At 37.1% G+C, this 23353-nt stretch overlaps 1 protein-coding gene across 2 annotated transcripts in view; it reads left to right on the top strand.

The window, feature by feature from the left end:
* The window catches only part of LOC101422232 (zinc finger protein 596-like), a 49429-nt gene that overhangs the window by 11228 nt on the left and 14848 nt on the right, over positions 1-23353 (top strand). For both annotated transcript variants that reach the window (XM_012530419.4, XM_023582638.3), the window contains exon 2: positions 1665-1776. In XM_012530419.4, coding sequence (XP_012385873.1) covers positions 1771-1776 — 6 coding nt within the window. In that variant the 5' untranslated portion in view covers positions 1665-1770. The remainder of the gene's footprint in view (positions 1-1664; positions 1777-23353) is intronic.

The raw sequence follows: 23353 nt of genomic DNA, 5'->3' as shown, positions 1-23353 counted from the left end.
CAGCAGCTTGTTAGCATCTTGTACTTAAGACATGAGCCAGAATTTCTCAGTTCCACTGACAGGAAAAAGATAACATCTCATTGTAAAAGCAGACCAGATGGCATCAGGTGGTATCCTGTTGCTCACTAAATCAGTAACTTCCCACTTAAATCCAAAAGTCAGACATGCCAGAGTGGTCAGTAGAAAGGGGAGTTATGTAAGCCCTGAATTTAGGAGCCTACACATCAAGATCTAACTCTGAACTGTGATTAATTATCCACAAGGATAAGGCTGATATGCTAGAGGGAAACCAAAATTAAGGCATGAATCCTGTTCCTCATTACAAGACCCTTGAAGAAATCCTGCATCTTTGCTGATCTGGCAAAACTGTGCCACGTAGCCTTCAATTTATTTTTCCTTACACTTCTTTCCCTGCATATGAAACTCCAATTTACATTCCCACATGGAGCTAGTTTTGGGAAGATTCCTCTAATCCCTTGCTTGTGCACTTACAGTAAATCATCTTTTCACTGAGCAACCTGGTTCTCCTTTGTAGTACTGGATCGAGCAGACCCTGTTGGAAATGGCCATACTTACAATTTTGAGTGAGCCAGTAGGAGCTGTGCTGCCCTAGGACTCAGCCCTCCGGAGCAGCCCAATCCATGTCTCATCAGTCATGGGGCTTCCCTGGATCCCTGAGTTCCATGCCTATCAGCTGCCTGGGGATTTCCCTGGAGGACTGGGCTGGAAGGTTACAGGCAAGGTGTCATCCATGGGCAGACCCTGGGTGCATTTGATAGCTGGAAAATGGGCTTATTAAAAATTTCTTTCCTTTAGCCGCCCTGGAAGATTCAAATACCTTTATCAGCTTTAGTTAAACTGGTTTTCTATTAACTTAATTTTTTAAGGGATTGAATCCAGGACCTCATACAGGGGGAGGAGGTGCTCAACCACTGAGCTACATCCACCCACTCATTAACCTAATCTTAGTAGTTTATTCTTTGTTCTTAGTGACTAGAAGGACAATAATCAGACCTTCCCAGTTCTACTTCCAGGAATGCCGGGAATAAGATGGCATCTCAGCAAAACCACAGAATGGTGCCAGGAGCACCTTCTAGCCATGGATATCTATAACTTCCCTGGGACAAAAGGTGGTGAATTGGGACATCAATCAAGAGTTTTGCATACAGGAGATAACACAGGATTAAGAAATTTGCTCAAATCCCTCTCGTGAGACCCAGTGAAAACATTCTAGAGTCATTATCCATATGGCATATATCACTTGATCCTCAACCTCTATTTCTCCTATAAAAACCTTAGCCCCCCTTCTCACTTTGAATTATTTTGGGAACATTACCCCAGGTCCTTGCTTGTGCACTCACAATAAATCACCTTCATACCTAGACTTGTTTCTCTTTTGTGGTGCCAGATCCTTCCCACCCATCTATTGGACATAGCCATGCTCATGGTAACAGATTTTGGTGAGCCAGCAGGAGCCCTCTTGCTCTAGGGATGGGCCCTGGGTCTCATCATCCATGGGGCTTCCCCAGAATGCTTAGCTCTGTGCCTAGCAGCTGCCCAGTAATGTTCCTGGAGGACCAAGGCTAAAGGTTCTGGGCAAAATTTCTACCATAGCTGAACAGTAGATGCTTCTGGTTAAGGTGACTCTTTTTCCTTTGTTTCAGGAGGTACCAGGGATTGAACCTAGGACCTTGTTCCTGGAAAGCATGCACTCAACCACTTGAGCTACATCCATTCCGTGAAGGTGATTCTGAAGCTGAGTCTTCACATATGCTGGTAAGTGTGTCAAATTCTTTGTTCTGTTCTGATCTGTGCTTGCTTTAACTTGATCAGTCTGCTCATGCTGAGGGGACATCTGAATTGGTTTTGTTGGTCCATTCATGCAGAGAAGACTGCTGAAATTTGAGTTGATCTGAAGTCATGAATACAGACCTGGTGGTTTTGAGTCCCATTATCTGTCGTCTTAGATTTGGGGTTCCCCTGTTGATTTCACAATTTTTTCTTTGAAAATGGGAATCTATTAATTTTGAGGAACTCCTCTTCTTGATGTTCTGTGTTTGTGACTTCAGTTGGTGTTTCTAGCCATGGGAAACTGTAGAATGTGCTTCCTGGGTCTTCCTTGATATGTGTTTTAGACGATAGATCAAAAATTAGAGGGGGTCTCCTAAAGAAAAGGATTTTCTGTTGTAATACTGCCTGGCCACAGAATATATTGGATGATGGTAAAGAATGGCCTAAGAATGGGACTATAAATGTTAATACTATTTTGAAATTAGGTTTTTTTGTAAAAAAAAATCACAAATGTTGAGTTACCTTATGTTCAAATTTTCTTAGAATTGTACAATGACCATGATGCCTTGAAAAAAATGTAACTTGATAGTTTTAATGAACCAAAAGAAAGTATCTAGCAACTGAAGTGAGGAACCTGTTATATGATATTTTTGCCCTCCTCTCCCACCCATTGTGAGTTCATTGATGAACATTTTTTCATGTATTTTTTGCTGTTTGCATTTCTTCTTTGAACAAATATCTATTCAAGTCTTCTGCCATTTTTTAAATGGATCATTTATCTTTTAATTTTTGAGTTGTATCATCTCTTTTATATCTTGGTTATTAAACCATTATCGGACATGTGATTTTCCAATATTTTCTCCCATTGAGTTTGCTGCCTTTCCACCATTTTGACCAATTCCTGTGAGGTTCAGAAGTGCTTAATTTTGAGGAGGTCCCATTTACCTATTTTTTATTTTGTTACATATGCTATGGATGTAAGGTCTGAGAAACCAGCACCTACTCCAAGGTCTTATTATATTTCCCTACATATTTTTCTATTAGTTTTGTGGTTCTGGCTTTTATGTTTAGGTTTTGATCCATTTTTAGTTGATTTTTGTATAGGGAGTGAAGGATCTCCTTTCATTCTTTGGTGATAGATACCCACATCTCCTATCACAATTTTTTGGAGAAACTCTTTTGTCCTATTAATATGGACTTGGTAGGTTTGTCAAAATCCAGTTGGCTATAGAGATAAGGACTTATTTCTGGACTCCCGATTCTATTCCACTGATTGATGCGTCTATCTTTATGCAAGTATGATGCTCTTTTGACCACCATACCTTTGATATGTGTTTCAAGGTCAGGCAGAGAAATAACTCCCATCTCGCTCATCTTTTTTAGTATGCTTTTGACATTTTGGGTACACTTTTCCTTCCAAATGAATTTGGAAGTTGCGTTTTCTAGTTCTGTAAAGTAGGCTCTTGGCAATTTGATTGGTATTACATTAAATCTATAAATCAGTTTGGGTAGGATTGACATCTTCAAGATATTTATTCTTCTAGGCCATAAACATGGAATGTCTTTCCATTTGTTTAGGTCTTTTTAAATTTCTTTTAGCATTGGTTTGTAGTTTTCTACACATAGCTCCTGTACTTCTGTGGTGCAGTTAATTCCTAGGTTTCTGAGTCTGTTTGTTGCTATTTAAATGGCATTTTTCCTCTGATTTCCTCTTCAGATTCTTTAGTACTAGTGTGCAAGAACATTACTGATTTTTGCTTGTTGAGCTTGTATCCTGCCACTTTGCTGAACATGTTCATTAGCTCAAGTAGCTTTGTTGTAGACGTTTAGGAATTTTCTAAATATAGGATCATGTCATCTGCAAATAGAGAGAATTTTACTTCTTCTTTTCCTTTTTAGGTGTCTTTTACTTTGTTCCGTAGTCTAATTGCTCTAGCTGGAACATCTAGCATAATGTTGAATAACAATGGTGACTTTGGGCATTCTTGTCTTGTTCCTGATCTTAGAGGGGAAGTTTTCAACCTTTACCCATTGAGTATGATGTTGGCTGTGGGATTTCCATATATACCTTTTATCATATTGAGGAATTTTCCTTCTATTCCTATGTTTTGAAGTGTTTTTATCGAGAAAGGATGGTGGATTTTGCTGAATGCCTTTTCTGCATTGATTGAGATTATCATGTGGTTTTATTCCTTGAATTTTTCAATATGATGTATTCATTAATTGCTTTTTTAACATTGAACTGGCCTTGCATACCAGGATTAAATCCCACTTTGTCATAATGTATAAGACTTTCGATAAGCTGTTTCTCTTTGCAAGTATTTTGTTTAGAATTCTTGCATCTAAGAAATTGGGGGGAGGGTGGGGGGACATATGAACATAGGAGATTGTCAGGTATGTGGTTGAGAGTATAATGTTGAGAAAACTTTTTCAAAAATTTAATAAGGAAGGTTACCTGTTTAAAATGCTTAAAGGGAAGAATATGACACAGGACAGGCTTTTAGGGAGTGTATGAATGCTCATTTTATGATAGTGGGTTATACCATTGGATGGAGACCCATAAAATGAGAGTAAAGGTATACCCATATCCTGGGGAGGACTGATGTTCTCAAATAGAGGGAATTGTATCTTTTGAGAGAAATGGTGACTCCCAATGCATTAGGGCAATCAAGCCCTCAACATTGTTGCAAGTATCTCTGAACATGGCCCTTCAAGCAATGAAGATTGATTGTCACTGTGGGCCCTGAGGGGAGGGGGAAGGAGGTATTGAATAGATGGAATCAATGTAACTGTGGGGCAATGGAACTTTTCCACAAGGTTATTCAAGGATGGATATAGGACATGTTAAATTACACCAAAAATGTATAGGGGCCTATAGGCCAAAATGTAAATCATAATGTAAAACATAAGATAACTAAAAATTTAGAAAAAATGTATAATCTGAAATATAAACCATATTGTAAACCCAAGGGTTACCTTTTTGAAAGCTATTGTCTCAATATCTGCACATCAGTTGTTGTAAATATAGTATGAACATGTAAAAAGATTATTGCTGGGAAAGGGATAAAGTGTCTTATGTTGGATATGTGGGAGTACCATATATTGTATATATAAATTATTGTGATCTAAAACCTTTGTGAAGACAAGGTTAATAATTAGAAAAAAAGAAAAAGTAAAAAAAAGGACGTAGATACTGGGGAAGAGATGGAAGAAGTTGCCTTGCCAATGTGCATACGGGCAATACTTATTGCAGTGATGGAAGGCAAAACATTAAAAACAAAGCTTTTTCATTTTTTAACTTTTTGATACCCCAATTTATTTTTACTTTAATTTTTCTAAGTTAGTATGTATTCTATATCTAACCTTTAAACCCATCACTGTATTCCATTTTACTATTAATGGAACCTGGCAATATATTACGCTTCATTTTCGAAGAAGTTTGGATCACAGAGAGGTTCAACAATGGCAGGGGAGGAATACTGGTATGGGATATTATTGATAGGGGACACATGGTTGGGAAGGAGTTCTCCAGGGCAAATATCCAGGGTACATAAAAATGTTTGGATGTTTTCATAGTGGTTACAATTTAAAAAGACAACTGAGGGAGTGCTGAGTTCGTAGCCAGGGGAGCTCTATCACATTCCCCAGTGGAATAGCAACAATCCCCCAAGTGCAATGGCAAAGACCGAAAAAGAAGGATGGTCCAAAAATGAGCACTTGTTACTAATGACTATGCTTGTGAGCCTGTGCACCTGAAATAAGAACTAGGCCTAGAGCTGCAGGGTGCCTAAGAGTTACCTCCTGAGAGCCTCCATGTTACTCAAATGTGACCAGTCTTGAAGCTAAACTCAGCATGTAAATGGACTGCCTTCCCCCCAGCGTGGGATATGACTCCCAGGGTTGAGCCTCCCTGGTGCTGAGGGATTGCTACCAAGTACCAGCTGATGATGTAGCTAGAAAATGACCTTGAATAAAAGGGTCAACTCAGACCAGCAGAAGATCTCAGCCTACATGCAATATTAGGAGTTAAGAATGCTTTTTGACCTTGAATAAAAGAGGGAAATGGAAAGGACAAATGAGTTTATATGGCTATGAGTCTCCAAAAAGTAGTCAGGAGGGCATCAGAAGGGTTGCCCATTTGTACAACTCAGCAGAGTCCCAGAGACAGATAAAGTAGATACAACCCCAGGTATTGGTTCTTCTGAGGGCTACCGAGACCCACAGATTCTATAGTAATGGCAGATGGAGTTCAGTGCTGTGTCAGTTGGCCCAATTTTAGAGTTTGTATTCATGAGTGTGATGGAGTTGGACTCAGATGTGACCTTTGTTCACAAGCCTCTCCTGTTACTTTTACTGGACCTGTGGTTGACACTGGGGTTTAGTGTATACCCAGGGGACCTGAATCTCTTGACTGTCCATGTGATAGCCAGGCCCTGAACCTCAACAGACTTGCAACTCCTTCACTCTGGTTTATTGGACTTACCCCACTCAACTAACATTGAGGTGAATAAGGTCAACCACCACACCAGGGAGCCAAGAGTGCTTACAACTGAAAGCAGGAGAATTGCATCCATCATCCATGTGGAATCTAAGCCCCCTCTCGATATAGATGTAGAGTGGACATAACCATTCCAGGGTCTACAGGATGGAGGAATATAGTATGGATTAGAGTGCATTTACTGATATTCTATTCATAAACTATTGTGATTAGTAATTGAAGAAAATGTAGCATTGATGTGGAGAAAGTGGCCATGGTAGCTGCTGAGGGTAGGGAGTGGGAAGAAGAGATGTGATTTAGGGGCATTTTCCGGAGTTGGAGTTGTCCTGGGTGGTACTGCAGGGACAGTTACTGGACATTGTATGTCCTCCCATGGCCCACTGGGTGGACTGGGGAGAGTGTAAACTATAATGTTGACCATTGTTCATGTGGTGCAGCGGTGCTCAGAGATGTATTTGCCAAGTGCAATGAATGTCCCATGATGATGGAAGAGGTTTTTGTTATGGGAGGAGTCGGGTGAGGGGTTTGGGGCTATATGGGGACCTCATATTTTTTAATGTAACATTAAAAAAAATAAAGGAAAAAAAAGAATTCTTGCATCTATATTTATTAGAGAGATTGTTCTATAATTTTCTGTTCTTATAGTGTCCTTATCTGTCTTTGGTGTTAGGGTGATGTTGGCTTCATAAAATGTGTTGGTAATATTCTTGCCTCTTCAGAATTTTGCAAGAATTATTGAGGATGATGTCAATTTTTTTCAAAATAGTTGTTTGAATTTCACGTGTAGGCATCTTGTCCAGGATTTTCTTAGTTGTGGGATTTTTGAGGACTGTTTTGATCTCTTTAAATGTGATTGGTTTGGTAAGTTTTTCTGTTTCTTGTCACATCAGTGTAGGTTGTTTGTTCATTTCTAGGAATTTGTCCATTTCATCTAGGTCATCTGGTTTTTGACATACAGTTTCTCATAATATCCACTTATGATCCTATTATTTCTGTGAGGTTGTTCATAACTTCACCCTTTTCATTTCTGATTTTACTTATTTGCTTCTTCATTCTTTTTTTCTTTGTTGTTCTTTCTAGGTTTTTGATAGATCTTCTCAAAGAACCAGCCTTTGATGTTGATTTTCTATATTGTTTTTTTATTGTTATTGTTGTTTCATTTATGTCTTGTCTAAATATTATTATTTCTTTCCTTCTTTTTGCTTTGGGAGTAGCTTGCCTGTTTTTTTTTTTTGTTGTTGTTGTTTTTTGTTTTTCTAGTTTCTCCAGTTCTTCAAGTAGTTTTTTTATTTTAGTTCTCTCTCCTTTTTTAATATTGGTATTCAGGGTTATAAATTTCACTCTCAGGACTCCCTTTGTTACATCCCATTAGTTTTGATAAGTTGTGTTCTTGTTTTCATTCATCTCAATATATTTACTGATTTTACTTAAATTTTCTTTTTTGACCCAGTGATTATTTAGGAGTGTGTTGTTCTGCCTCCACACATGCGAATTTACCTCTTTTTTTTTTTAATCTATTATTGATTTCCAGTTTCTTTCCATTATCACCTGAGAACTGGCTTTGTATAATTTTAATCTTTTTATATTTATGGAGACTTGCATTGTATCCTATTTGGTCTATTCTGGTGAAAGATCCAGGAGCAGTGAAGAAGAATGAATAACCCAGTGAGTTTGGATACAATGTTCTGTATTGTCTCTTAGGTCTAACTTGGTTATCATGTTACTCAAATTTCGTTTCCTTGTTGATCTTCTGTCTAGTTCTATCTAATGCTGTCAGTGATGTGTTGAAGTCATCAACTATTATTGTAGAGATGTCAATTTCTCCCTTCATTCTTGCTAGAATTTGCCTCATGTATTTTGGGACACCCTGGTCAGGTGCAGAGATATTTATAACTCTTTTTCCTTCCTGATGATTGTCCCTTTTATTAATATATAATGATCTTTTGAGTCTCTTATAAGCAGCATATGGATGGCTCATGTTTTTTTACCGATTCTATCACTCTATATTTCTTGACTGGGGAGTTTAATTCATTCACTTTCAATAATATTACTGTAAATGCTTTATTTTCTTACACTGCTTTATTTTTTGTTCTCATATGTTATATCCTGTTTTTTTCCTTTTATTCTTTTTGTTATCCTTTCTCATATTCCTTCTATACTCTCCTCCTAGCCTTTCTCTCCTTTTTCTTTCAGGCTTTAAGGCTTTCTTTACTGTTTTCTGCAAAGTTAGATTTTTTTTTTTACACACTTTTTTTTCTGTTTTTTTTTTTTTTTTTTGTGAACATTTTAGACTCACCTTAGTATTTGAAGGACTATTTTGCTAAATACAGAATGTTCATCTTTCAATATTTCTCTTTCAGTCTCCTATTATACCACTTTCTTCTTGCCTCCATGGTTTCTGATGAGAAATCCACATGTTCCTTGAATGTGATGGTTTTTTCCTCCATTCCTACTCTCAGAATTTTTCTTTATATTTGACATTTGACATTTTGAGTAGTATGTGTCTAGGTATAGATCTGTTTGCATTTTTTGTGATTGCAGCACTTCTTGGACATGTAAGTTCATTTCTTTCATGGGAGTTGGGAAGTTTTCTGCTATTATTTCTTAACTCTTTCTGCCCCTTTTCCCTTCCTTTCCTCTGGAACTCCTATAATATGCATGTTGTTGTGTTTCATGTATAATTCAACATCCTGAGTCCCCTGCTCAAGGTATTCTATTCTTTTATCTCTCTGTTCTTTTCTGTCTTCATTATCACTTTTTTTTTCCTCTTAATTTGAGTCCTGCTGTTGTATACCTGTAATGCGTTTTTTTTTCATCTCACCTATCATGTCTTTCATTCCCATGACCTCTGTTACTTTTCTATTTAGGATTCAAATTCTTTGTGCTTGCTCAAAGTCTTCTTGATGTTGTTTATTTCTTTGGCTATATTGTCTTTCAACTCGTTAATTTTATTTTGGAATTTGCATGCATCTCTTTGAGTTGTCTTTAATTCTGCATCTCTCTTGGATCTTTGATTTATTCCTTTTCCTGGGCCATGTTTTCAATTTCCTCAGTATGACTTGTAATTTTCTGCTGATGCCTAGATATCTGATTAGGAAATTGAGTTTACTCAGATGCTCAAATTCTGTTTCTTTTGTAGGGTTTTAGTGGCAGGAGGCAGTGTGTTACTGCTATTCCTTGATTCTTGGTTCCACATGTTCTGGTTCTCTAAGATTGTCCCTATTAGTTTCTCAAAACTGGTCCCTCAACCAAATTTTGGGCTGCAGACTTTCTTCCTAGGACTTCAGGAAGGGAACTGTAAAGGCCAGGAAAAAAACATCTCTTTCTTATTTTTAATTTCCTAATGTGCAATTCCAGAAGGCAGTGCTCTTTGGCAGCCCTCTCAGCATCATCAACAATTAGTCACAGCCTTCAAACTGTTTTTCTGGGAGAAAAGAGACTCCCATATCTTTCTTGGATGATTTTAGATAAGGCTAGACAAGAAGGTGCATGCTTGAAAGAAGAGGCCTCCCAGGACCCTGTCTTTTCTGCTCTAAGAGACACTGTTCCAGAGCTGGATCCTACAAGGACTCAAATAAGCCTGGGGTGGACATCCAGTTGAATCATTATAAGATAAGCATTTTGTTTGGGTTAAAAATGGGCTCCAGAACAATAATCTCTGAATAAAATACAAATAAAGTACACCAGGAACTTCAGACCTCTTTGTTCATGAATGGCAAGGAATAGGATTTGCCGTCCTCACACAAACCTTGGGAGGATGCCAAAGATCCATGGCATAAATCTTAAAGAAACTGAACTTAGCAATGCAGGGTTGGCAACCTTGCCTTCGGGCTGAGGTTACTACTTGTGATGTTCTGCAGCAAGCTGTAAAGTTTACCATGGTTCAAGAATTTACTATGCACACCCCACGTAGTGTGTAGAAACCTCACACAGGATCTCCAGCCCAGGTTCTCCAGGGAAATCCCAGGCTACTGTTAGGCATGGAGGGGTCTAGAGAAGCCCTGCAGCTGATACTACACAGATTAGGGAGTCCTGGAGCAGCATGGATCCTGGCTGACTTGGCCAAACTGATACTATAAGCATGACTCTTTCTAATAGAAGGGCCTGCTTGATCCAGTACAACAAAGGAGAACCAGGCCTCTCAGTGAGAAGGTGATTTATTTTGAGTGCACAAGCAAGGAACTAGGGGAATCTTCCCAAAAGCAGTTCTCTGTGAGAATGTGAATGGTGATTTTTATATGCAAGGAAAGAAAAAACAGAAAAATGCAACAAGTGAAGTCTATGTGGCAATTTTGCCAGATGTGCAAAGATGCAGGATTTCTTGTTATGAGGAACAGGATACACTCCTTAATTTTGTTTTCCCTCCAGCACTTCAGCCTTATTCTTGTTATCCCACTTTCAGTAGTTAATCACATCTCAGAGTTAGATCTTTATGTGCAGGCTCCCAAGTTCAAGCTTTTCATAAATCCCATTTCTGCTGACCACTCACATATGTCCAGCCTTTAGTCCTAAGGGGGATATCATTGATTTAATGAACTATAATGTGCCATGTGATGCCATCTGATCTCATTTTACAGCTCAGTTAATTCTAGGAAGGGGAATTGGAGATATTATACTGCTTTTGTGGGGAAATTTCTTAATATATATTTTTCCAAGTATCATATAGGGCACTTTTAGGGCATTGGAAATGTTCTTTATGATTTTGCAATGATAGATATAGCCATTACATATTTTGTCAAAACCTATAAAATTGCATGGTGCAGATTGCCAAACCATAATGTAAACTATGGGCCATGGTTAGTACCCATACTTCAATATTTGTTTTTCCAATTATAACAAATATACCACACTTGTGTAAGATGTTATTAATAGGAGAAAATGTGAGAGTGGGAGGAGGTGGGGTATCTGGGAATCCCCTATGTTTTTGATGTATATTTTCTCTAATCTAAAGTGCCTTTAAAAATACATTTGAAAAATGTAAATAGATTAAAATCTCCAGGCAAAAGCAGAAATTGGTACAATGGAGAGAAAGTGTGACCCAACTGTATTATGCTCTCTTTAAAAAATTCGCCCTTCATTCAAAGACATATGCAGCTTGAAAGTGAAAAGATGGGGAAAGAATGCCGTGAACTTACTCTCCAAATTAGAGCTAGGATAGCTAGACAAGTGGACCAGTAAATACTGATAAAAGTGTCAATTCAACAAGCAGATGTAACAATTAAAAATACATATCCCCAAATCAAAAACAAAAGCAAAAGATATATATCTACCTAAAAGCCAAGCCCCAAAATATGTGAAGCAAATACTGACAGATAGGAAGGAAGAACTTGATGGTTCTATGTTAATAGTAGAAGACCTTAATATATCACTTTCAGTAATGGATAAAATATCTTGACAGATCAATCAGGAAATACTAGGCTTGAATAATATACCCTAAACAAACTAGACCTAAGAGATGTGTAGAACAATTCGCCCCACAACAGAATACACATTCTTCTGAAATGTACATAGATCATTCTACAGGAATGATCTTATGTTGGGTCACAAAACAAATCTCAATTAATTAAAAAAATATCTAGTCATACAATTTATCTACAACCATAATGAAATGAAGCTAGAAAGCAATAACATCTGGACAATTAGAAAATTCAAAATATGTGAAAACAAAACTTTGTACTCTTAAACAACCAATGCATTAAAGGGAATCACAGGGAAAATTAGAAAATATCTGGATGTGAATGAATTTGAAAACACAATATTTTACAATTTGTGTGATGCAATAAGGGCAATGTTGGGAAGGAAATTTATAACTATATTAGAAAAAGAAGATTTGTAATAAGATACTACAACATTGAAAGACTTAGATAAAGAAGAGAAAATTAAACCCATTGTGAACAGATTGAAGGAAAATAAAGATTAGAAAAGAGATAAATAAAATATACAATAGAAAAAACAAGTATAGAAAATCAACACAATCATAAATTGTTTCTTTCAAAAGATAGAGGTAATTCAGCTAGCCTGATGAAGAAGAAAGGAGAAGATATATTGACTAAAATTTGAAATGAAAGGAGTACCATTATTACAAACTTCACTAAAAAAGGACGCAAGTATACTATAATTAACTGTACACCCCTAAATGAGTGAGTCTAGATGAAATGAACAAATTATTCCTACAAACACACAAACTCCTTACACTGACTCCAAAAGAACAGGAGAATTTTAAAAACCATAACTAGTAGAAGGATTGAATCAGTTATCAAAATACTGTCAACAAAGAAAAGCCTAGAACCACTTGGCTTCACAGGAAAATTTTAACAAACATTTAAAGAAGAATTAACACAGGTCCTGCTGAAAGTATTCTAAAAAATTGAAGAGGAGGCAAAACTGAATTCATTCTAAGAAGCCAATATCACCCTAATACCAAGGCCTGATAAGCATAGTATGTTAAAAAAAAAAATTACAGAGCAATATCTCTTCTGAATACAGGTGCAAAATTTCTCCACAAAAATATTATTAAACCAAATCCAATGCACAATAAAATAATTATATATCATGACCACGTAGGATTTGTACCAGGTATCCAAGCGTGGTTCAACATAAAAACTTCAGTTTTTGCAGTATAACACATTAACAGAATGAAGGAAATAATTAATGGAGAAAAGGCATCTGGCATAGCCCAGCACCCCTTCTATATAAAAATGCTTAGGAATCTAGGAATAGAAGGAAACATCTTAAACATGATAAGGCACATATGTGAAATAACCACAACTAATATCCTACCAGTGGTGATAAACTGAAAGCTTTCCCTCTACTGTCAGGATCAAGGCAAGGATGCCCACGCTCACCAATGCTATTCAACATTGTACTAGAAATTTTTACCAGGAGAATTAGGCAAGAAAATTTTAAAAAATTTAAAAATGCATCCATATTGGAAAGGAAGAAGTAAAATCTTCCCTATTTTCAGATGACATGGTACTATATACAGAAAATCCTGAAAATTACATGACAAAATACTTAGAGCTAATAAATGAATTCTGCAGTGTGGCAGCATAGAAGATCCACATCCAAAATTCAATAGTATTTCTATATACAAGCAGTGAACAATCAGAAGTAGATATCAAGAAAAAAAGTCCATTTATGATAGCAACTGAAAGAATTTCATATCTGGGAGTAAATTTGTACAATAGAAAAATACAAAATATTGCTTAAAAAATCAAAAAAGTCCTAAATAAATAGAAGACATTTCATTCATAGAGACTGGAAGACTGATTATTGTTATGATGTCATTTCTATCCCAAGTGATTTACAGATTTACTGTAATCCAAATCAAAGTTCCATTAAAAATATTGCAGATAAGGAGAAGCCAATCATCAAATTCATATGAAAAGACAAGGGGAGCATAATAGCAAAGCCATCTTGAAAAAGAAGAATGAATTTGGTAAGACTTATACTCCTGATTAGAAAAATTGTTACAAAGGCAGAATAATGAAAACAGTATGGTGTTGGCACAGTGGCAGACATATAGACCAGTGGAATTCAATTGAGAGATCAGAAATCAATCCTCAGATTTATGAACAATTGATTTTTGACAAGAAGTCTAAACCCACTCTTGGGGAAAGAATAGTCTCTTCAAAAAATGGTGTTGGGGAAACTGCATCTTATTCCTTAAACAAAAATAAACTCAAAATGTATCAATGCCTTAAATAGAAGAGATAGAACTATGAAACTGTTGGAAAAATTGCTTGGGGAAATAGCTAAGATTTTGTTAGGCAATGGTTTCTTAGACTTTAAGCCTAATGTCCATGCAATGAAAGAAAAAGAAAGACACAGGAGAACTCATCAAAATTAAAGACTTGAATGCATCAAAAGGACTTTATCATGAAAGTAGAAAGACAACCTATCCAAGAAAGAAAATATTTGGAAACAACATATCCAATTATTTTAGTTTATCAAAGGGCTGTTGATGCAAAGTACCAGAAATGGGTTGGCTTATACCAAAGAGATTTATTTGGGGTAAAAGTTACATTTTCAAGACTGTGAAAAGTCCAACTCAAGGCACCATATGAGGTGCTTTCTCACCAAAGTCAGTTCCACATGGTGAAGCAAGATGGCCACCAATCTCAGCCAAGGTGTCTACCTTTCTGCAGATGTAGGTGAACCTGGCATAGGTTTGTCTTTTACCAGGCCTCCCCTCTCAGTCTCAGCTGCTCTGTTTCCAAGCTCAGCTGTAAACAAATCAGGCGTATGGCTCAATTCTCCCTGGGACTCTGCTCTTTGAGCCTCTCAGGAGATTCTCCCATTTCAGCTCAGTTTTGGGTGAAATTGGAGTCCCTTCTTTCATCATTCAGGATCAAATATGTGGTTTCTTTATCTGTCTGTGTCCTTCTCTTTCTGTGTTTCTGTTTGTATCAGGCCCAGTAAGAGGGATGAGACTAAACCTGAGTCATGCCTCACTGACATAGTCCAATCAAAAGCCTTTTACTGATCTTATCAAGTAATCCAGTCAAAGGCCCCTCAACAGAATTTATTGCAATCCAAGGATATCACACCCTCTGGAATCAATTACTTTAAAAACATAATCTTTCCCTTTTTGGGATTCATAAACTAATCTCAAACAATCGCACAAATGAACGATTACTATCCAGAATATATTTTTAAAATTCTTCAATTTATCAAGAAAAACAAAAACAACCCAATTGAAATATGGAAAGAATATTGCAAAAGTCATTTCTTTAAAGAATATGTTCAAATGACTGAAAAGGCATGGGAAGATGCTCAACGTCATTAAGAATTAGGGTAGTTCAAATAAAAACCACAGTGTAATACCATTTCATACTCACTAGAATGGGTGCTATTAAGAAAATCCAGAAAATTGAAAGTGTTAGAAAGGATATGGAGAAATAGGAAAACTCGTGCATTATTGGTGGGAATGTGAAAGTGTCTAGTTTCTTTAGAAGTGAGTTTGGTGGTATCTCAGAAATTTAATTTAAGTATAGAATTACTATATGACCTGCAATCCCACTGCTGGGTATGTATAAAAAATTGAAACCAGGAATTGAAGAGATATTTGCACACAAACAGTCATAGCAGCATTATTCTCAAGTGCCAAAATATGGAGGCAATCCAAGTGTCCATCAAGCAATGAATGAATCATTAAAATGCAGTAAATATATACATGGGAATATTCAGACATAAAAAGGAATCAAAGTTATGATATATGCATTAACATGGATTGGGTGAATATTGAAGACATCAGGTTGAGTGAAATAAGTCAGACAACAAAGGACAAATATTGTAGTGATTTCACTGGTATGAAATAATTAGAATAAGAAACCTCGTAAGTCAGAAACTAGAATATAGTTTACCATGGGTTAGAGTAATGGTCGGGAATGGCTGAAATTGTACAGCATTTCTATTTGGGTTGTGTGTGAAGTTTTGGTAATGGTTAGTGGTAAAGATATTAAAACATTGTGAATGTAATGAACAGCATTGGGTTTTTTTTTAATTTATTAAAATATATCACTCATACACAAACATAGATAAACAATAAATGTATAATGGTGAACTTACAAGACATATATCAAACAAACATATATAACATCTCACCCTACCACCAATAACTTGTGTTGTTTTTAAACTTTTTTAACTAATGATTAATAGCATTATCAAAATATTAGTACTAAACAAAGTATTTTCCCCTAACCAATCCGATTATTATTATCTTTATATCATTTATATATGGACATACACTAAACAATTAAGAGTATAATAAAAGTTGTGAACTTACAAAGCAAACATGCATAACATCATACAGGGGTCCCATACATCAACCCTCCACCAACACCTTGCATTGTCATGAGACATTTGTTACAAACTATGAAAGAATACTGTCAAAATCTTACTACTACTCATAGTTCTTATCTTAAATTTGGTGTATTTTTCCCCCAACCCACCCTATTATTATTTTTTAAATATATTTTTTATGACAAGTTGTAAACTTATAAAACAATCATGCACATGTGCGGAATTCCCAAACAACACCCCTCCATCAACACACCACAATGTGGTGTGTCATTTGCTACAGATGAAATAATATCATCTGATTATTGCCATGTTTATAGTGTATATTTGGCTCACATTTTCCATACTGTCTCAGCATCAACACTGTACATCTTTTGCATAGATGCAAAAATATTATATTATTACTACTAACCACAGTCCATATGTCACTCCAGCTGCTTCTCCACATTCCCATCACCCTGCAGTAGTGATATACATTTGGTCTAGCTAACAAAGGACACTCTTACATCTGTACCATCAACCACAATTCTCATCCACTTCTTGGTTTACTGTGCTATCCAGTTCCTAGATTATTATCAAGCATTCTGTCAATTGGCATTTACGTAACTAGACTACCATTTTCAGTCACATCCCATTTATAAACTAGCTGTTACGGTGTGTTACCATCCAGTCTCTACATTTCCACACCTTCACAGTAAACCCAATCAAAACTTCTATGTACATTAAACATCAGTAGTCCACTCAGTACTTCTCTCATCTCCTTTAAGAATCCACCACCTACCACCAGGTCTTGAAGATATTTTCCAATAATTTCTTCTAAAAGTTTTATGGTTCTTGCTTTTATTTTTAGTTTTTTGATCCATTTTGAGTTAATTTTTGGAAAAGGTGTGAGATAGAGGTCCTCTTTCCTTCTTTCAACTATGGATGTCCAATTTTTTCAGCCCCATTTGTTGAACAGATTGTTCTGCCTGAGCTTTATGAGTTTGACAGGCTAGTCAAATATCATTGACCATACCTGTGAGGGTTTATTTCTGAACCATAAATATGTTTCCATTGGTCTGTTGTACCTGTCTTTAGTCCAGTACCATGCTGTTTTTACCACTATAGGTAGGTATTATGATTTAAAGTCTGGAGATGAGGGTTCACTTTTCCTTTTTATGATGTTTCTGGCTATTCAGGACTTCTTACCCTTCCAAATAAATTTAATGATTGTGCTTTCAATTTTTTTCTTTAATGCTGGTGGAATTTTTATTGGGATTACATTAAATCTGTGTATCAATTTGAGTATAATTGTCACCTTACTGATACTTAGTCTTCCAATCCATGAGCATGGAATATTTTCCCAGTTATTTAGGGCTTTTTTGATTTGTTTAACATTGAGTTACAATTTTCTGAATACAAGTGCTTTACATCATTGGTTAAGTTTATTTCTGACTATTTGAGTTTTATCTGTCATATTTTATTTTCACTACTCTTTTGACAAGTTTAGTTACTTTTATTGATATAATCTTTATTTCTAGACTCTCTGACAGTCCCCTCTCTCCTGTCTTTTCTTTTCAAGCTCTACCACACCCTTTAGTTCTTGAAAATCTGGTCTCTTGCTTAGAAATTCTCTCAGTTTCTGTTTATCTGTGAATATTCTAATTTCGCCCTCATCTTTTAAAGACAGTCTTGCTGGATATAAGATTCTTGGCTGGAAGTTTTTCTCTTGTGGTATCTTAAATATATCAGATGAGTGTCTTCTTGCCTCCATGGTTTCTGGTGAGAAATCAGCACTTAATCTTATTGGATATCCCTTATATATTATGCATTGCTTTTCTCTTTCTGCTCTAAGAATTCTCTTTGTCTTTGGCATTTGACATTCTGATGAGTATGTGTCTTGGAGTTGATCTGATTGGATTTTTTCAGATGGAAGTATGTTGTGCTTCTTGGACAAGGATATCTATGTCCTTCAATAGGGTTGTGAAATTTCCTACCATTATTTCTTTAAATATTCCTTCTGCCCCTTTTCCCTTCTCTTCTCCTTCTAGGACACCCATGACATGTATGTTTGCTTGTTTCTTGCTGTCATCAATTCCCTGAGACCGTGGTCAATTTTTTCCAATCTTTTCTTCATCTGTTCTTTTGTATGTTCACTTTCAGAGGCCATTTCTTCAAGCTCACCAATCCTTTCTCCGGACTCCTCAAATCTGCTGTTATATGATTCCAAAGTTTTTTTAAATTTCATTGATTGCACCTTTCATTCCCATAAATTCTGCTGTTTTTCTATGTATGCTTTCAAATTCTTCTTTGTGCTCATCCAATGTCTTCTTAATATCCTTAATCTCTTTAGCCATCTCATTGAATTTATTAAGGAGATTTATTTGAACATCAGTGATTAGTTGTGTCAACTCTTCTATGTCATCTGGAGACTTATCTTTTTCCTTTAACTGGGCCAAAGCTTCCTGTTTCTTGGTGTGGATTGTAATTTTTTGTTGGTGTCTTGGCATCTGGCTTACTAGTGTATTTTTTCTGGGTGCAGTTTTTCTCTTTAGTTTAGCGCTTCCTATTGTTTTCCCTTGCTGGTTATGCAGAAGGAGCCAAGCATGTAGTTCGTGCTGTAAGCTGTGGAGGCTCAAGCTGCCCTCATTGCACCACGGACCAAGGAAGCTTTTTCCAACTTTCTCCTTTGCCAGGGGTAGGGACAGAGTCTCAGCTATGTGGAATAATCCACATGCAGGCCTAGACTGTAGTTGCCCAGAGAGAATGATGAAGCTTCACATCCCTTTGTTCCCTGCCTGGGGCAGGAATGGAACTGCAGGTGTGGACAGCAATCTATGCAATGTGGGTCCTAAGATGACCACAGTTGCCCTGGTAGACTTCTGATTTTCTGTCTATGCCAGCCAAAGTTCCCTGCAGTTACCTGTATAGGCTGGTGCAGGGCTCCTCAGCTTCCTCCCTACCAGAGGCAGGCCTGAAGCCTAGGCGACTGCAGTCTGATCTGAGTGAAAGAAACTGTCAGCCCGGCTTCCCCTCAGGCTGGGGGTGGAGTCAGAATGGCGGCTTCTGGCTTCTTTCTGACTTGGGCTGGTTCTCACCCCATCTGTTCCCAGAGTTATCTCTTAGCCAGCCAAGTCTCCCAATCAGTAGCTGATCAGCAGCCAACTGTCTTCTCATCCCCTTTTTCTGGGAAATGGAGCTTCCAATTCCTATCACAGAGCAGCTCCAGCGGCTGCTTGTGCTGCCAGAGTAGGATAATCACCGGCCTCCGCGGCTTGGCCGGTAATTTCCCGGAGAGGCTGGTACAGTTCCCTGCATCTTCCTCCCCGCTGGAGGTGGCACTGGGGCCTAGACTAGACCTGCAATATGATCAAATGGGAAGAAGCTGGTCTCCACCAGTATTGGGATTTTCAGTCTGCCCTGCTTCCCCTTATGCCAGATGTGGAGTTAAGATGGTGGCTCCAGGCTCTTTCTTACCTGGACAGGCTCAAACCTTAGCTGTTCTCAGGATTATACTGTAGCCCACTGAATTTCCTCATCATAGCTGAAATTGGTGCCCTACTGTCTCTTCTTCCCCCGTTTTGGGGACGTGGAGCTTTCAATTCCAGCCATGGAACAGCTCCTGAGGTGGCTTGTGCCTCTAGTGGAGGATGGGCACTGGCCTCTGTGGTGTTGAACACTCTACTTACGAGTCTTCTCTGCAGACAGGCAGTCTCCTCCTTCCACTCCCCCAGGGACGTTGCAGGATGCTCTTCTGGCCCCCTGGAGCCTCCAAACAGGTGCTTCAGCCAGCTCCAGAGAGCTCTGGGTGTTTGCTAACTACCTAGGAGCGCCTTACTCTGCCGCCATCTTGCTGGTTCTTCCCAACAGCACTGAATTTTATATTTGTGTGGTGTTAAAAGGAAAATTATAGTTTTTATATATATTACTCTGTATAACAAAATTGTGGAACCTCTGTAAATGATGGACTATAATTAATAGTACAGTTTTAAAGTGTCCTTTAATGAATTGCAACAATTTTACACTAATACAAGGTGTTAATAATAGGGTCACAAATGGGAGTTCCGTATTTTACGCATGATTGTTCTCTAAATCTACAGCTTCTCTAATAAGAAAAAAAATAAATTTACAAGAATTAAAATTGGGCAAATGTTGTGGGAGAATTAATACATTTCCACTAAAAGTAAAAGTTGTGTGATTTCATCACTTCTTTTCCACCCTGACAAGAAATGCTAAAGGAAGTTCCTCAGATTGAAAGGAAAGGACAGTAGAAAATATATTGAAGTTGCATGAAGAAATAAAGATCTCCAGTAAATGAAATAATATACATAGAAATAAATGCCGTTGCTATTGTTTTTCACAGGGTGGGAGTTATAGTTTCACAATCTACATAATATAGGTTCTAAAATGCATATGTATGAAATGTGATGACAAATCAATTGATTCAGGCTTATAATATATAAATAGGTAAATTGTGACTATAATTGCCTAATAGTGTTGGGATAGAGGGACATAACATGTGTACAGTGTTGAAATTAAATTGGTATGAAAACAGATGAGATTTTTATTGATTTAGGATGGTAAATTTTAGTTCTCCGAAAAGAGGAAACAATTCCTAGAAAGAAATGAGAAGGATTTCTAAAGTGTTCACTATAAAAATGAGCAAAGAACTTGAATAGATGTTTATCCATAAAGGACATAGAGATGGCCATGTGTACATGTGAAATGATTTTCAATATCATTGGCCATTGGGGAGGTGTGAATCATAGCCATAGTAAGATACCGTGTAGGTGCTCTATGGAAATAGATTGGTGATTCCTAAGGAAGTTGGATATGGAATACTAATTGACACAGCAACCCCAATTCTAGATATATACCAAAATAATTGAAAGCATGGTCTAGGACAGATATTTGTACACAAATGTTAATTGCCGGATCATTTGGAGGGTCAGGGTATGGAAGTGATCATAAATGTTAGATTCAAAGAAAATGTGATAAAGTATAAAATAAGGAAAGAAAAAATTTTACAAGCAAGAAATATGTATTCAGGCAAATTTAGCAATAAATAATATTTGGACAATGATGCAAACAAATAATTTTCCTAAAATTGTGATATAATTATTTCAAAGTATTGGGCTTACCTGATTTACTGCATGTGTTCCAAAAATATAAATATTGTAAATATTTGTTGAAAAATTAATTTAAAATGAATGCATGTAATAAAAACTTGGAGATATACACAAAAAGTTAAAATATTTAGGAACTATTACATTTAAAAAGTTACAAAACAGCAGGCTCCTGTCTGTCACCCTGATTGGCTCTATTATTCAGTATTTTCAACAAGTAATATTTTATTCTGAGCTAAAATCCAAAGCAGGGGAAAAACTTTGGGAAATTGGGGGCTTAGCATGAAATTCAGGGTAGTCTTTCTTTAAAATGTCTGTTTTCTCTTCAGAGATTTGTTTGGCTAAGAATGGTATGAGGCAGTGGCAGTATCCTCATTATTAGACACAGGTTTTATGAAACATGACATGGATTTTTGAAATACATTGGGAGCCAGTGCTGGCCATTGTTCAATGTATCTATGAATCCCCTGGCATCTTTTTAAAATATAAACCCTAATTCTATAGTCTGGGATGGGTCCTTTGATTTTGCTTCTCGGCAAAGCACCCACACGGGTGCATTCTGAAGATCCACCTACAACAGAAAAATGAGTACCAAGGTCCCGTTTGGGATCTGTGGTTGCTAAGAAAACTTGTTCTCAAACTTTGATGCCTATTGAAGTTACGCCTTGAGTTTTCAAACTTACAACAGCCACAGAACACCCAGGAACAATTAAATGAGGAGCTCAGTTGATAGGGCTCAGGTATTAGAATGTGTTGAAGTTTTCAGGACATTTCATTGTGCAGAATCTTTTGACATCCATTCCCTTAGAGTACAGAATGCAATTCTAGAAATGTCTACATTAAATGTGCAGGTAGTCATAAGCAAAAAAGATTACATATATTTTTTTAAATTTATTTTTTATTTCTCTCCCCTTTCCCCCCCCCCAATTTGTCTGTACTCTGTGTCTATTTGCTGCGTGTTCTTCTTTGTCTGCTTCTGTCGTTGTCAGCAGCACAGGAATCTGTGTTTCTTTTTGTTGCGTCATCTTTTTGTGTCAGCTCTCCGTGTGTGCGGCACCATTCCTGGGCAGGCTGAACTTTCTTTCACACTGGGCGGCTCTCTTTACAGGGCACACTCCTTGTGCATGGGGCTCCCCGCCACGGGGGACACGGCTGCGTGGCACGGCACGCGCGGCACTCTTTGTGCGCATCATCACTGCGCATGGGCCAGCTGTGTATGGGTCAAGGAAGCCCAGGATTTGAACCGCGGACCTCCCATGTGGTAGACAGACGCCCTAACCACTGGGCAAAATCTGCTTCCTTACATATTTTTTAATAAAAAGAAAAGTACTCACGCATACACTCAGTGTAGGTTTATATATCTCATAAGGTTTTCCAGTGATATTTGCAACCATATTCAGACAAAATAATTCAGTAAAATTGTGAAATTAAAAAAGTAAAATCCTTCAATTCCACTCAAATATAAATTCAAATTATTAGTAAGAAAACCATACTCTATGACAGGTATTTAAATATTAATTTTTGCCCTACCAAAACAAAGTTATAAAACAGGCTCCTCATTTTATCTTAGGAGAGTTATTAGTAAAATTTAACATGTCCTAGACATATTCTCTCCCAACACACCATTTGTTCTCCCCCAACACATCTGTCCCCAATGCTCCATCTCAGTAACCTGGGTTTTTTTTTTTTTTTTTGTCACGTTAGTGTTAATCCCAAATTTTTCATACTTCTTCATCTTCACTTTATTTTTGATTCCAACCTTCCCCTAGGAAATTCTATTCTTTGTGCATATAGACACAGAATATCTGGATCCCATTGTATTTCCAGACTTTGATTATTTCCCGTTACATAGAATGAGCTGCAAAGTATTTTTGAATTAAGTTGCTTTTCAATCATCCCTCTCAATGGCTTTATCTCTGTTTTCCAATATTGTAGGAGGAATTTAACTTTTTAATTATTTTGTAAATCCAGTCAACAAATTGCATCTCATTGACACCATGATAATGTTCACTAACTGTGCTAACTTTGTAATCAGAGATTGTTCCCCGGGAGTGGATCACTCATCAGATTTATTGTTTTTCCAAAGTGAATACAGGGAAGCAGACTTGGCCCAATGAATAGGGCATCTGCCTACCACATGGGACATACATGGTTCAAA

Source organism: Dasypus novemcinctus, chromosome 16, assembly GCF_030445035.2.
Source record: "Dasypus novemcinctus isolate mDasNov1 chromosome 16, mDasNov1.1.hap2, whole genome shotgun sequence".
Classification (NCBI taxonomy): Eukaryota; Metazoa; Chordata; class Mammalia; order Cingulata; family Dasypodidae; genus Dasypus; species Dasypus novemcinctus.
Note: the sequence above shows the minus strand (reverse complement) of the source record. Positions and strands in the feature narration are given on the sequence as shown.